This window comes from Sebastes umbrosus, chromosome 1, assembly GCF_015220745.1.
Source record: "Sebastes umbrosus isolate fSebUmb1 chromosome 1, fSebUmb1.pri, whole genome shotgun sequence".
Classification (NCBI taxonomy): domain Eukaryota; kingdom Metazoa; phylum Chordata; class Actinopteri; order Perciformes; family Sebastidae; genus Sebastes; species Sebastes umbrosus.
In genome coordinates, this window is record NC_051269.1 from 9,664,136 (window position 1) to 9,678,893 (window position 14,758).

A 14,758-nucleotide genomic window follows, 5' to 3' on the forward strand; every position below is an offset into this window, starting at 1 on the left:
ATTAGGGAGATACTACTGTAATATCACCACCACCCAAACCAACATTAGTTCATAATGCCCCCAGACATTGTTTTGAGTACAGAGCTCAAATACCACTTTTTCGGGTGATTGTTGTGTTTGTGAAGTGGTTTCATCTTGCTTTTGTTGGTATGCAGGGAAAATGTCATTAACTGATCAAGTGACATGAAAGCCAATATATTATTTACTAAATTTAAATATGTAAATGGTTAATAAAATGTAGTGACTAGAGAACGAGGAGCTAGAAGACTTGTTAGTGAGTCTAGTTAACTTTGACTTAGTACCTCTAAATGCCACGGGTGACTGAGAATCTTCATAGATGGAAATCACTCAGCTTCTTTTATTTCCTGTCATGTGAATATAACGCACACTGTTCCTCTCATTACAGCTCTTCTTGGCCTTAACAATGCACCCGATTATTCTCGTGCATCGGTGAAAGCATTACATATAAACCAACAAAACAAGAGCCCGGCTCTGTCAGAGCATGTTCTCCCAAGCACCTAATAACAGCTTTTACAGTTGGTAATACACCATCCTTTGAGCATGACTGAATGCAAAAACCCCGATGATTAAAATTCCTTAATTCAGCTGAACATAATGTGGCTAGATGTATTCTCCCTGCGCTGAATGAATGTAAGAAGCTCAGTTTCTGAAATGCCTTCATTAATAGGGATTTTCACAGTGCATAATCAGTTCACAGATATGCTTCTGGCAAGCTATAATAACATTGTTGTTTGACTGTTTTTTTTGTTATAAAGCTTTTTCTAATGTTGAAAGTACTGTGTAGGAACACTATGCAGTTTGCAACCCCATCCCCCAAAAGACAAGCAGGGATCCAAGAAGCTACGGGTCTACAGTGCTGGAAGAGAGAGGTTAGCATCGTCAGGTAAGCTGCATTTTATATTCTCTGTGTATGTTGGAATATAATACTACGACGGAGTATTAGGGCCACAAATTAGGGGAAAAAAATCTGATATTTCAAAAATAAAGTCATAATATTACAGGAAAAAAGTCGTAATTTAATGAGAATAAAGTCATACTATTTCAAGAAAAAATAAAAGTTGTAATATTATGAGAAAAAAGTCATAATTTTACGAGAAAAAGAGTCTTAATATTATGAGAATAAAGTCATAACTTTTCGAGAAAAAAAGTAATTTCCTCCTCGCAATTTTAAACGCAATTTCTTGCACAATCTGGTCCTGATACTTATTATGATAATGTGGTGCTGATGTGCCAAAAGATTAAGTATTTCGTTATTTGTGAAACTTAAACTAAAGTATAACGTCACAAGATGCTCCACGTTCCTCATTTTCACACAGGCAGCACATTGCTCTCTTTCCTTTCTAAAATAACACGTACAATTACTACTTTATAATATTATAACTTTATTCTCATAATACTACAACTTTTTTATCTTAAACTTCTGACTTTATTCTCATAATATTAAGACTTTTTTCTTGTAAACCTATGACTTTATTCTTGAAATCTCCGATTTATTTTTTTTCCCCTCAATGTGGCCCTAATACTGTGTTGTAGGATATACAGTGTGGTTTGGTGAATGTGCCGAGGTTTAATATGGTGAGGTGTTTCATTCTGGTTAACAGCCTCTCCAGATGCTGTATCTGGTGGCCACAGACAGAGAAGTAAAACCAGAGAGAGGTGCACTCATCCACCCAGTAGGCAAGAGAGCACGCAACACCCTCTGACCCTAACAGAGAAGACAAAGCAGCTAACGGCAGGTGAGCATCACGTCTGCTGTGAATAGACAGGGAGCATGACAGCAGGAAGCAGCCGCAGCTTTCAGACAGAGTGAGTGGTGGTTAGAAAACTCTAAAAAGACAGCGAGGGATGGGACAAAAGAGAATAATATGCATATTTGACTGCATGTTCGGATTTTACCAAGGAGCTCCTTTTATACTTGGGAAAAATACCTATTTCTACTTTATAAATTAAATCACTTCAAAATAGTGCATGAATTTTAATGAGCCTCATTCTATGCTGCGTACACCGTCGCTTTTGTTCCCCCTTTTTAATTTTGCATAGCCCCCGTCAAGGCCATTTGTAGGATTTTTGTAGGAGTACCTTCTCCCGCGCCAGCCTAAGAAATCCCACCACCACCACCACTGCTGCCGCCGCCGCCACACACACGCACACACCAGCATTGTCCTCACAAAATGAGCGCACGTGCTCTGAAAGCTCATTTATGGATGTTTCTCCACCGCAATAAGCTCCTTTGCCGCAGCCCTGCCCACAGACGGAAAGTAGTTAGTTCATTAATGGTAATGTGGCACATTAAATAAAAGTCAGAGGGACATCTCCTGAGCCCAGGGTTTGCCACACAGTGGGCAATTAGAGAAAGTGATTATACTGTCGAGAGGTTCAAATGTGCTCACTCATTCAGATAGAGGTGCCTCTTTCTTTGATCTCAGGCCCATCGTGGAGTTTAAGGATTCAGTGTGTCTTTCACGCACACACAAATGTATGCATCTTTCATTTAAAAAAAAAAAAAGATTGTACCGTTATATTCAGGAACAAAGTGTCAGATATTGTAACACTGCTGTAAGATTTTCTCTTTTTAACAAAAGTGGAAAAACAAAAGATTAAAGCAGAATGGAAGCAGTGTTTACTTGGAAAAATAATGTTAGCTAGATTTTTAAGGATGTTTGGACAGATCTGTCATTTCATGAGTGACAACTTTGCAGTAAACTGCTGTTCTCACTGCTGATTATGTTGTTTTTACATTGTTATATTGTCATTAAGGTATTAGCATAGCAGAGCTATTAACAAAACCTACAAAAATGTCAGTGCGGGAGAAATGAATGTTCTCTTTTGGCAAGCAGTGGAATTCATTACAATTTTGCATATTGCTATTACGCATTTTTATGTGCATATAATCAAATGAAATTAGAATGACGTTAGTCCCATGATGAAAAAATTTGAAAAGGATTTATTGCTCACTGTAATTAGATTCCTATCATTATTCTCTACTCAGTCTTTGTGGCTAAGACCTTCATGTGTATTCTGAAAGACTTATTCATGTATTATACAATTTGTACACTCCAAGCCTCTTTATTTTATAGCATTCATGTGCAACAATGTTTCAAATAGAGGATTTACTCCTGCTTATGTTAAAGCTGTCTTGTTTTTGTAATCTCTTATTTTAGATGAGCGTGTCTGCACTCCTGCCAAGGAGAGTTCACGAGCTGCTCCCACACCAGCAGAGCCTCTCCCCGGCTCGATCTGTCCAGGTTCGTCCGGTGACCTGCGAGTCCGCAGCAGCTGGGAGAGTAACGAGGGGTGCGAGCCCCAGCTCACTCTGCAGGAGGAGGTGTTCACTTTCTCATCCCAGCCACACTCGCCCAAACGAGGGCAAGGCCAGGGTGACCAGGAGAAGATGGAGATGGGAGATGATCAGGTTCAGAGCAAAAACGCGAAGCGGTATGAGGCCCAGCCTGAGGATGACTTTATCGGCAGTGAAAGTGATGAGGTATGTTTGCTCTCGGGGAGAGACACACATGCACACACATTTTGCATCTTACGGTATGTTGCAATTTACGGTATGTGTGTTGCTCTGGCACAAGATATATTTCTCTGACACTAATGACCATCTGCCTTAAATAAGCAAACTTGTGTTACACCGCATACACTAACAGTACAGACAAACACCAGATTTCAAAACTGTGATTTGTCCATTTTTAGGGATGTTTTCCAATATGTGTGATCTATTTTAATCTCAGTTCATCAGCAAAGATTCAGTGTCTTATAATATCTCGCATTATGTACACAGTTTGACTTGATTCAGTTGAATTTGATTAGTTGCAGTTTACTTTAACTTCAAAGGTCAGTGGGGTTATTTATCATCAGATAATTTATTAATGTCTCCGAGACGTATAATAAAGAACAGTAGTTTTCTTTATGCTGAGCAGGGAAATTAAACTGTTGAACTGAGTATGAAGATGACTATCTTCAAAGAAATGCTAATTGCTTTTACTTATTTAAAATATTATAATAAGTCTGATAATTCAGACTTAAGAAGCTCATTTTGTTGCACAGCTGATTAGTTTAGTTTTAATTTTAAAAAATTGGCATTGAAGTAATGTATTCTATGCACCACATTAAAGACAGAACTCCCCCTAAAACACAAAATCCTGAAGAAAAACAGATACTGGCAATGTCTGATGCATGCATGTGTCAAATCTGATGGTTTGATGGTGTATTTTTTAACTTGATTACATCCAGAGACTGCATTCCTGTATGATGTAGATAAGGTTCCAAACATAGACAACATCAAGGTCATTTGTAATGAAGTCAACAAGAGAAAATCCTCTTTAAAACATTAATAGTAGATGTTTTGGTATCAGTGACTCAGGGCTTCTCAAGACTCCCCATTGACAGTGTGTTCATGTACAGATGTGCATGTATAGAACTCACATCAGGGTGATCTGGTTGGAAAAACAGTATAAGACAGGTTCTGTTTGGAGAAAATGTGATTCTTTTTATGGTGACCTTTTGTAAACTGCCGGTACTATGCCTGCAGTTTCTTTGTCTTCTGCAAGCTACTCAGAGTTGACATTTTTCTTTAGAATTTGCATTACTTTTTGGTTTGGAGAATGGTTTTATGTCTTTATTCACCTTTGCTGAACATGCACAACCTTTTAATTTTCCTTCCTCCATTTTACATTGCTCACAAGCCAAATATAACATATTATTAGCTTATTATCAGCAGTACCTTTTGGTACTACTTCCCAAAACAACCCCCCACACCCCTTTTAAAAAGACAGCTAGGGAGCTGCTTTATGTAAGGTAGGGAGAAATCATACAACACACACACAGATTGTGAGACAGGTTGCCTTGTTAAATGGCAAATGATCACATAGTCTTTTCAAACACTGCCCTAATAATGAGCCATCAGAACACTTCTATAAGTAACAAACACCCACCCGCCAGAGGAATGTATTGTCTGGACTTTGATTAGTAGCATATTATGTGCAGTGTGTTTTCTTTCTCTCTTACTTTCGTTCTTTCTCTCTGTACCCTGCTGTCTGAACCAGGACTTGCACTTGCTGTTGCCATTAATATTGTCATGCCTATAGCTATAGAGCTTATAGAGTTAGTCATTTTCTCCCTCCACTTTCACATGTGAAAACCACTAATGCAACTTTTTAGGGAATATCCATCGGCATTCTGGGAAATTAACTGATAGCAACTGTGTTAAACAGCCAAGGTTGAAAGAAAATTACAACATTTCACAATGAAATAACACAGACAGTGTGTGGGGGGTGTTTTAAGGAGCACTTTTCCAAATTAGCACATTAAAATCAGCTTCCGGTACGAACTGTGGTTAGAGGGTGAAGAAAGAAGCACGCCATTTCATTCTGTGAAAGCAGAGTAAGCAATTTGATCCAGCGCAATACTGTATTTTGAAACTACCAGCAGAAAGAAGACAACTTTTCTTTGAGATGGTCATTTTGGAAGCGAGGGGGAAAATGAGAGCCACACTTGTTTGTAATATCCAAAGAAAACACTTTTTTTTCTAAAAGGACACAATGGCTATTCCATCAGGTTTCACAAAGATCATATATTGGATAACCACAACTACTTTTTCAAGCATTGACTGCCCTCCAACAGGCTAGAGTATGCTCAAATGTTTTTCTCTGATAGATTTTTATGATTGCTGATGAAGCATTCTATTTGTGGTGGAGCACAAATTGCATATTGCCCCAGATGTGGTAGGAACATATTGTGGGCTACCTAGAGGTATTGTAACATCTTCCCTTTGGGCTAATATGACAAACATCGACTGAGAAAGTTCATTTAAAGGTTCGCTGGGGAGCTTTTGACCTCTAGTAGTGCCATAGACTGTATATAAGAAGTGGACGTAGTCACCCTGACGTCACCCATTGGTTTGTGGACTGCTGTTTTGAAACCTCAAGTTCTGCAATTTGGCCATCGCCTTCTTGGTTATTTGCAACCAGAAGTGACATGAGAGGGTGGAGCTAAGTACAACTTAATGCTGAATTAGAAATTTTTAGGCGACCAAAAAGGTTATAATTAACTTTCATGAACTGAAAACACACTGTGAAAGGGTTAAAGTTCTAAGACGAAAACACAGATTTAACAACAACTTTGCTGTGGTAGCGACCTGTCAATCACAAGGTAGCCACGCCCTAAAGCGTACCCTGCTATTTGACTCTAAATGGGACCATAATTTACTAAATGAACATCATGCTGTATTGAAAAAGACTTGAAACAAAGCGATTGAGACCATAGACTCATTTTTACAATGCTTACTAAGGTAATACAGTAAATGAAGTGAGAAGTATGGTCATTTTCTCATAGACTATATATACATCCGGGGCTAATCGTGTTGAGGGATTAGTTAGCTTCTCAACAGTGGTAAATAAAGCACAAGAATTGTTGATGACATCCAGTGTGTTGGCTGTGTGTTGGTCCCTTCACATGCTGCAACAGATCAACAGTTTCAAACAGACAACAGTATTCGCGAGCAGGATTATCACGGTGAATCATGTTAAAATCGCTCCATCTGTTGAGATGTCAGAAAGCAGCTCAGTGACGTTATCGACGAAATCCATCAATACTTGGTCTGTAAATTGTTATCAGCGGGATTTTTTTGTGTATCTTTCAACACAGTGCAAAGATATTCAGAGGAGATGGAATCACCACATGAGAACTGCTTGCATTGAAATGGGTCTTTAAATATAGCAGCAACGCCACCACCTTTCCTGTCAGGTGGAGAAGCATTCATAGAATTAAAGTATGGTGGGGCTGACTCAATGAGAAGTGATGTACTGCCACTGTTATCCAGCCAGGTTTCAGTAAAAAGACTAAAATACAGATTACATAAATGATGTAACGGCGACATATTTGTCAAAGCTGGCCGGGGGCTTAAAACCAATGGTGGAGGTGGACGCCGAGGGGCGTTAGGGGAGAGAAAAGTCCGAGGAGTCCAAGGCAAGGCAAGCTTATTTATATAGCACATTTCAGCAATTCAATGCGCTTTACATAAAACATAAAAAATTAAATGCATCGGGACAAAGTGCAAAAGAACCCATTATAAAAGATAAAATAATAAAGTAAGATTAAAATAATATGAAATAGAATACATATCATCTTATGCATAACATAAGATGGAAAATAAAGCCCACTGAATAATAATAAAATTAAAATCAGTCTACTCTGTTCCTTTCTTTTCTACATCAGTGGTGGAGATTTGAATTTTTTAAGACGAAAAACTCAGAGAGATGAAGAAAGTTAATCCTCACAGGTGGTAATTGGCGTGTGGGGGTGGAGACTTTCTCTCTCTTGGTTCTGACATCCCTCATGTTTTAAATTCTCTTCTCTTCCTCTAAAATGGCTCTCAAGGTTTCTGGTGTGTTGTGTTATTTCTCGTCGTTGTTTTGAATCCTCTTGTCTCTTGTCCTTGGCAGAGGGAGCAGAAGGGTGACGCAGATTGGAGATGAACAATTTTACTCATGACAGACCGACCTCCTGTTCCTCAGTAGACTTGTTGGTGTTAGTTAGCTGTGTGTTAGCATCCTCCGGTATGGTAAAGTGGTATGACGCCCACACAGTCCATCCACCTCCACATTCACTTCTAATCAGCGGATCTTCATGCGCTGCAATATTCTGGAGAAGTCTGTGAAAGTTAACTAGCATCAGCTAATCTCAGGTTTCCAGTCACTGTAGTTCAGTGTAGCGACCCAGCAAAAGGCTTGTTCTGTTTGTAGGCCATGCTTGTGTAGTGCTAAAGAAGTAATAAAAATGTCAAAAAAAATATGGCCATAGCCTTCTGTGTCCTTCATAAATTAAAGTCCTAGTGATTTATACATATCCAGGAGCCTCTGTCCATAATCTTTAGCAGAAAAAACAGGAATATCAACAAAAGAATGTAAGCAGAGCTGAGAGCAAACAGCAAAGCCAAACATCAAGATGAGGACGGCCAAAATGCCGAACTTAAGGCTTCAAAACGTCAGTCCATAAACCAATGGATAACGTCACTGTGACTACGTCCAATATGCTTGCGCATGACAAAAATGGCATTGTAACTACATCTGAGGAGTCCAAAAGCCCCACTAGTGGCTGTGCTGCTCTGGTTTAAACAGACGTACTTACCTTTCTTATAGAACACCATACTGTCATTAGCAGTGGTTATAATTGAGACATATTTCTAAGGCTATGGTAACATAGATGTACAATATAAAGTGCAAGACATGCAACACAGAAATTGTTTAACTCATCACATAAGCTTTGCATTCCTAGTAGCTTAATCTTGCTAAGCCACCACATTCTGCCACCCTGACTATAGTAATGCATCAGACTGTGGTTAGCCATCTGACACACGTTGGCCTGATTTTCATTCATTTATGGCAGGTTGCTCATTTTTCAACTTGGAGCAATATCATCTTTCAAGGTGTTGCATCAGTTTCATGCAATTCTTTTGAGCTAACGTTTGTTCTTAAACAGAGAGAAATATTAAAAGCAAAACAAAGCAATGAACCTGTGGTGTATGAGCTATTTTGAAATGTATGAGATACAACAGACCAATGTTAAATGTGTTAAATCATCAGGGAAATGCAGTTATCTTAATGCAGTAATAACCGAAAGAATGGATTATGCAGTAGTATAGCAACTGACACTCAAATGCTAGTCAAACAGAGCATTGCTACAGTACACGCCCCTCCACACACAGGCTGGCACACACACTTCATCACACACACAAACAATGCAAACCCACGTGCTCACATCCACACCCATATAAGGCCTTTCAATAATAAGAGAAAACAAATAACACATGGAGAAGGTGAGATAAAAACCTCAAGGGGCTGATGATAGCCTCTCACCCCGAAACAAAGGTCAGAGATGAAAGAAAACGCCTCAAAAAGAGACAGCAGAAGGAAGTAATAAAGAGACAGAGAGTGCAGTTCAATCAGTTTAATTCATGAGAAACAAGGTCTATAATATGAACTAAAAAAAGTCTAGGTGTGCTTGCAATCTGACTGGAAGTAATTGTGCTCCTCTGTATTTCATGGAGAATGGAAAAGGCTGTTGTGAAAAATTGGGAATATATTAATTACAGCATCGTGTGTTTTACATTTGACTGTCTCAATTCCTTTGAAAACAGGCTAAATCAAAGTATAACTCAAATTTGATATACTGTATCTATTTGTCAAACTAAGATATCAAGTGATCAATTATTGGTCTTGTCATTGTAGGGGTGTTTCATCGTGATACAATATTATATTGATTCTTTGGGCAACGTTACAATATTTGCTGATATCACAAAGTCTGCCACGATATGTTTTCAATCAGAGGCCTGTGATCGATATGAGACAATATCATATGCCCATAGAGTGCTCCAGGGACGACGTATTTTTGTAAGCAAACCAGGAAGTTAGCATCGCTATGGGTTACCTCGACAAAAAGCCAATGGGATTTTTCCATTGTGTTTTGGATCGTCGAGAAAATAAGATCTGTGGCTAACACACGTTTATGATACTTACATGATTTGTTCAGCAAGATAATCTTCACAAATGAACACCACTTTTAGGATTTTTGAAGCATGAATGCAAACGCCAGAAGTAACTTACGCTACGCTATAAACGAACTACACCACGGTCGCACACACAACAAGGCTGTAAAGACGGACGAGTCGGCTTGATGACGTCTTGACGTGTCATTTAGCCACTTGTTAGCAACAGCCTTTTTTAAGACACATAAAGGCTTCAAAATTCACATAAAGGCTTCATAGTGGGGTATTTATTGATGCATTTTATATCGTAGAACAAAATGTTAAAATCTCTTTAGCTTGTGTTAACCACAGACCTTATTTCAGGCATCTAACTAAAAACCCATTGACTTCCAGACGAGGGAACAAGAAGTGCTAAAATGCTAACTCATTGCCAGGTTTTAGGTCTCATTCCTGTAGCACTCTATTTAACACAATCAGTTACATTTATATCAACTCACAAAATGCAACTAAAATATGAGTTGATAATTGTATAACTGAGCTCTTACAGACATTTAAATGAAAAACAATCTGTTCTTTTTAATAAAAAGAATAAATATAAAGTGTAAATTTCCAAATAAAGGCGTATCTTAAAGATGATGACTTGTATCGATATTTTCACTTTGCATCGATGATATTGGATCGTTGATCACTGAATCGATATATCAATCCAGATGGATGTATTGTTACACCCCTATGAGATGGTGCAGAATGATGCCATTAAAGGAACACACCATCCAAAATCGATGTTTTGAATATGAAACATTCGCCCCTGTAGGCTTGAATGGTGGCTCTGAAAAGTGTGTAGCTTTCTCCTTCGTGGACAACAACAGCTGTAGTTTGTTTTGATTCAATAGTTAAAATGGATTCCAACTGTGACCCAGTTTCACGCTGCAAAAGACAACATATCAAAAATATCCACAGAAACTTTCCTCCAGCATCAACATGCTCTGTCCACACATGTTGTATTCTCAGTTTGGTCCAAAACAATCATATTTTCTCCAGTATGGCTAATTGTCCAGCTTTCATGTGCTGATATTTTGTGTTACATCTACTACACTTGCATTATTATAGGACATTAATACCAATTAAACCCATTCTCACTTTTTCAACTATTCCTACTACGTCACCTTCTGCTGATACATTTTAGCCAGCAATTCAGTGTATCGTCAGCTTTTCAGCATCCAGCATTCACACAGCAATGTCTTCAGAATGGTCCTTTGGTTTACCTGTGTTGTTGGTGACAGAAGTTGCAGGATTTTTTTGGAAAAGTTTCCATGGCCTTTTTTTTTTCTGCTGTGAAACTGGGTCACCATTGGAATCTATTGTTACCGTTGTGAATCCGGCTCCCGTCTTCAGTAAATGAGCAAGTTACAAACTTTTTAGAGTCACATATCTTTCTAGGGGCGTGTTTGATATTCAAAACTTTTTCAGTTTTCAGTGGAGTATCCCTTTAATGTTTAAAAGAGCCATGTACCGTGTCTGCATGTGCAGTGTGTCATGTAGCCTGATTGGTAGGCGACACATTGTGAACTGTATCGCTGAGTGTTAACGTTGGATCTGAAGGTGGGAAAGATTAGCAGACTTAAAGAAAATGCCATTACCCTCTTGAAATGTGAGGTTAATTTAAAGCTAAGCCACCAACACCTGGTCAATCCCAATGACTGTTTGCCATCTCATTATCATACTTCATTGAGCACATGTCAATCTAAAGGGCGGAACACGACATTAAAGTTGGTCAGGTAACATTAGAAACATTAGAAACAGTCTACCATATAATCAGGCCATGACTAATCATCCTTTTTACAATCATTTAAATCAACATTTGTCTCCGTTTTTCTCTCAGGACAAGAGCTACTCCACGTTCAACACTGCTACTCCCAGATCTCCAAGTCCAACTCTGGATGTGCAACTTGAAATCCATCTTGAATCTCACAACATTGACCAAATGACAGTGCTCAGACCAGCTACCACCGGTATGCAGCCTCCATCCAGTGGGAGAGCTGAACCAGCCGGGATCGCTCCCACACGCTGCCTCTCACCCAGCGCGACACCCGGCAGACAGGAACTCAAGTGTTGCCCACGTGGATCAGAGGTGGTGAACCAGGTTGTCGGTGAGAACAGCAGTGTATCACTTTCAAGGAGACTCCTGCAAGAAGTTAAATTGGATGACTCCCCACAGCAAAAGGTACTGCTTACATCTACAACAGGCTATGGCTCTATATATATATATTTTTGTGACAGAGAGACAGAGCTGAGGATGAGTTGTGTAAAAGTTTGTAATACCGTGCTGAGAAGGATCACACTATAGTCTGTTACAAATTGAGGTTGGCCGCTGCTCCAGTTGAAAGGATCCACGATCACAGGATAGTCAACTGGAGCGATCACAAGGCCTGAAGGGAGATCTGTCACTTGGCTGTTGCTTTCTGCATTTACGCAACTCACTGCTGAGACGTGTCCCAGCATCCTTCATCACTGCAGCTCTTGACTGCTGATTTGTGCCAACTCCAGCAGGCAGCATGCAGTGAAGGCTTTGACTGAAAGGTTGTCAGGGAAATATGACAAGGAGTTTGTTTCCCTCCCTGCAGCCCTGGTTTATTGACTGCCATTGATTCAACACCAGAGCAACACCAGGCTTCCTTGCACAAATCAAGTTAGCATAGCTCTGTCTTAAATCAATAGGTCCGCTGTTAAGAGACATTTCCTCAGAGGGTCAAAACACAGAATTATGTCCAGCACTGCCTTGAGCTCTGTCTGGGACTACTGTCTGCTGTTTACTCTACTTTGTTGGCTGCACACAACAGTGTATCAACTTTATGGCTTGAGTGTGTATCAATTGACATTTTTCGTGAATCCTGTTGGTCACGGGATTCATTTCACTAATCATCACGTAAGGAAGTGAAGTCAATGGGAGCGGGCGGGACGGGAATCACAACAACTATATAAGCCAGTTTTTATCAGTGAGCAACCTCCGGTTCTGAAAAGTGAAGCCAATGCGGAAGTGCCTTAAACCTGCATTCTTTCTAACAGCCAGCAGGGGGCGACTCCTCTGGTTGCAAAAAGAAGTCTGATTGTATAGAAGTCTATGAGAAAATGAGCCTACTTCTCACTTGATTTATTACCTCAGTAAACATTGTAAACATGAGTTTATGGTCTCAATCGCTAGTTTCAAGTCTTCTTCAATACAGCATGATGTTCATTTAGTAAATTATGGTCCCATTTAGAGTCATATAGTCCATAAAGCAGGGGATGCTTCAGGGCGTGGCTACCTTGTGATTGACAGGTTGCTACCACGGTGTTGTCCGGTCTGGGAGTTGTCCGTGTTTTCGTCTTAAAACTTATTATTCAGCGTTCGGTTTTACTTCGTCACTTCTGGTTGCAAAAAACAAGATGACGACAGCCGAAATGTGAAGATCGAGGCCTTAAAACGACAGTCTACAAACCAGTGGGTGACGTCATGGTGTCTACGTCCACTTCTTATATACAGTCTGATATTTTATATATGAATATGCAGTTCTATGAATAAACACGGGATGGGAGTCATTCTTCCAGGATTGTTATGGGACAGGAGGTTTTTGTGGGAGTGGGATGGAACAGGAGTGAAAATCCACTCCCATGTCACCCTCTAGTGTGTATGTGTGACCGTGATGAGGTGTAATTGCTTCCAAATAAGTTTTCTTTTTTTTTTTACAGGTGATTGTTTTAAAGGAAAAAGAAGATAACTCACTGACGCCTCTTGACTCCAGCGATTACAACTCACACCTGCTTAGCAGTCCACGGATGCACGGGAATGATGATGACGAGCTTCGGATGCTGGCAAGTCTAAAAAGGGAGCAGGAGGAAGATGAATGTAGAGCCTCAGGCATAAGTGCATCCCAGATCCACCACTGTAATGTCAGCATCAGCATGAGCAGCGACGACGCCTCTACCTGGACCCACATCTCCACGGTCTGTACCGTCATCCTCTGCTACTCTTGATCTTCTGTTGTTGATTCTTCACTAACGAGCAACATTCATGTGCAGCTAGTCTACTATTTACAATCATTAGCGCGTCGTCCCTCGCTCCATCTCCCGCCTGGAATAATTTTTTTGACCCTGGTTGATCCTCACCCTTGTTAATTTCCATTTCAAGCCCCCAACTTATGCCACCGTGAAGTGCTAATGCACCTCTTTCTCCTGCATGTTTTCTGCATTACAAAAGATTATGGAGATAGAAACACATTAATTGGCCTCTTACGGCTTTTAAAAGCACACTGGCATAATATCAACGGCTCCCCCCGGTGACTAAAAATTATTTAGGTCATTTGAAATGATCCCCAGAAGTCTTTTTAGAATTCAAAGATGGTATGGTTCGCTCTTGGTGATTGAAGGTCATTGAGATCTATGGCCCATTAGCATAAGCACATTGCTCTTATGAAGAGAGAACACTGCCCTGGCTGGCCCTACTGGGTCCACTGTAGGATCCCCCGGTGAATACAATCATTACAGATGCTAGGCCTGTTACCATTTCTGTACACGCAGGTATCCATTAATAGACTGAGATTCGAGAATAGTGGTGCTACCGCAGGGATTATCATCTCACAGTTCCTTTCAGAGGACACAGTGGTGTGGTCACCAATAAACACATGTATCTTTAGACCGTACAGTTGGTACGGTTTTCCACGGGGACAGGATGAGATTTACATTTGACTTGATCAAACCCCCGAAGTGATGTTTTCCGTATCAGCCGCAGTGCTTTACAATTGTAAATACATATGGCAACAGCACCACCATCAGCATATTAAGAAAAGGCTTTGCCAATAAAGAGAGAGGAACAGACATAAAGAAAGATGTGGGAGTAATAATGAATACAACTTTTAAAAGGATCAAATAAGTGTCTGTGAAAGATAAAAACAGGAGATGGTTTTGGGACTCAGGTAGAGGATAGTCACTGTCTGGGGCCGTGACTCCTCCACTAAAACTGAAAAGTAATTTCTAGTCCCTGGGTGCTGTGACTGGAGTGGCCCTGCTGTTGACATCTCTACTGTTGCTGCTGAAACTACTGTACCAGCCCAGACATACAGTAACTTCACCCCCAGGCGATTCTACACTATGCCTCAGTTACTAGGTTGAACACAAAAGACTCACCTTGTATGATTGTGTCAATCTAGATGAAGTCAAGTCAATTTAATTTGTATAGCCCAAAATCACAAATTTGCCCTTCACAATCTCTAC

General features: G+C 40.0%; 1 protein-coding gene across 4 annotated transcripts in view; it reads left to right on the top strand.

Annotated features, from left to right (window-relative positions):
* The window catches only part of cfap20dc (CFAP20 domain containing), a 41,750-nt gene that overhangs the window by 9,906 nt on the left and 17,086 nt on the right, over positions 1–14,758 (top strand). For 3 of the 4 annotated variants that reach the window (XM_037787351.1, XM_037787342.1, XM_037787361.1), the window contains 5 exons: positions 806–904; positions 1,623–1,757; positions 3,183–3,505; positions 11,391–11,732; positions 13,238–13,492. In XM_037787351.1, the coding sequence (XP_037643279.1) occupies positions 806–904; positions 1,623–1,757; positions 3,183–3,505; positions 11,391–11,732; positions 13,238–13,492 (1,154 nt within the window). Of the gene's footprint in view, positions 1–805; positions 905–1,622; positions 1,758–3,182; positions 3,506–7,466; positions 7,809–11,390; positions 11,733–13,237; positions 13,493–14,758 lie in introns of those variants that run through there. The other variant, XM_037787371.1, reaches the window with a different exon arrangement.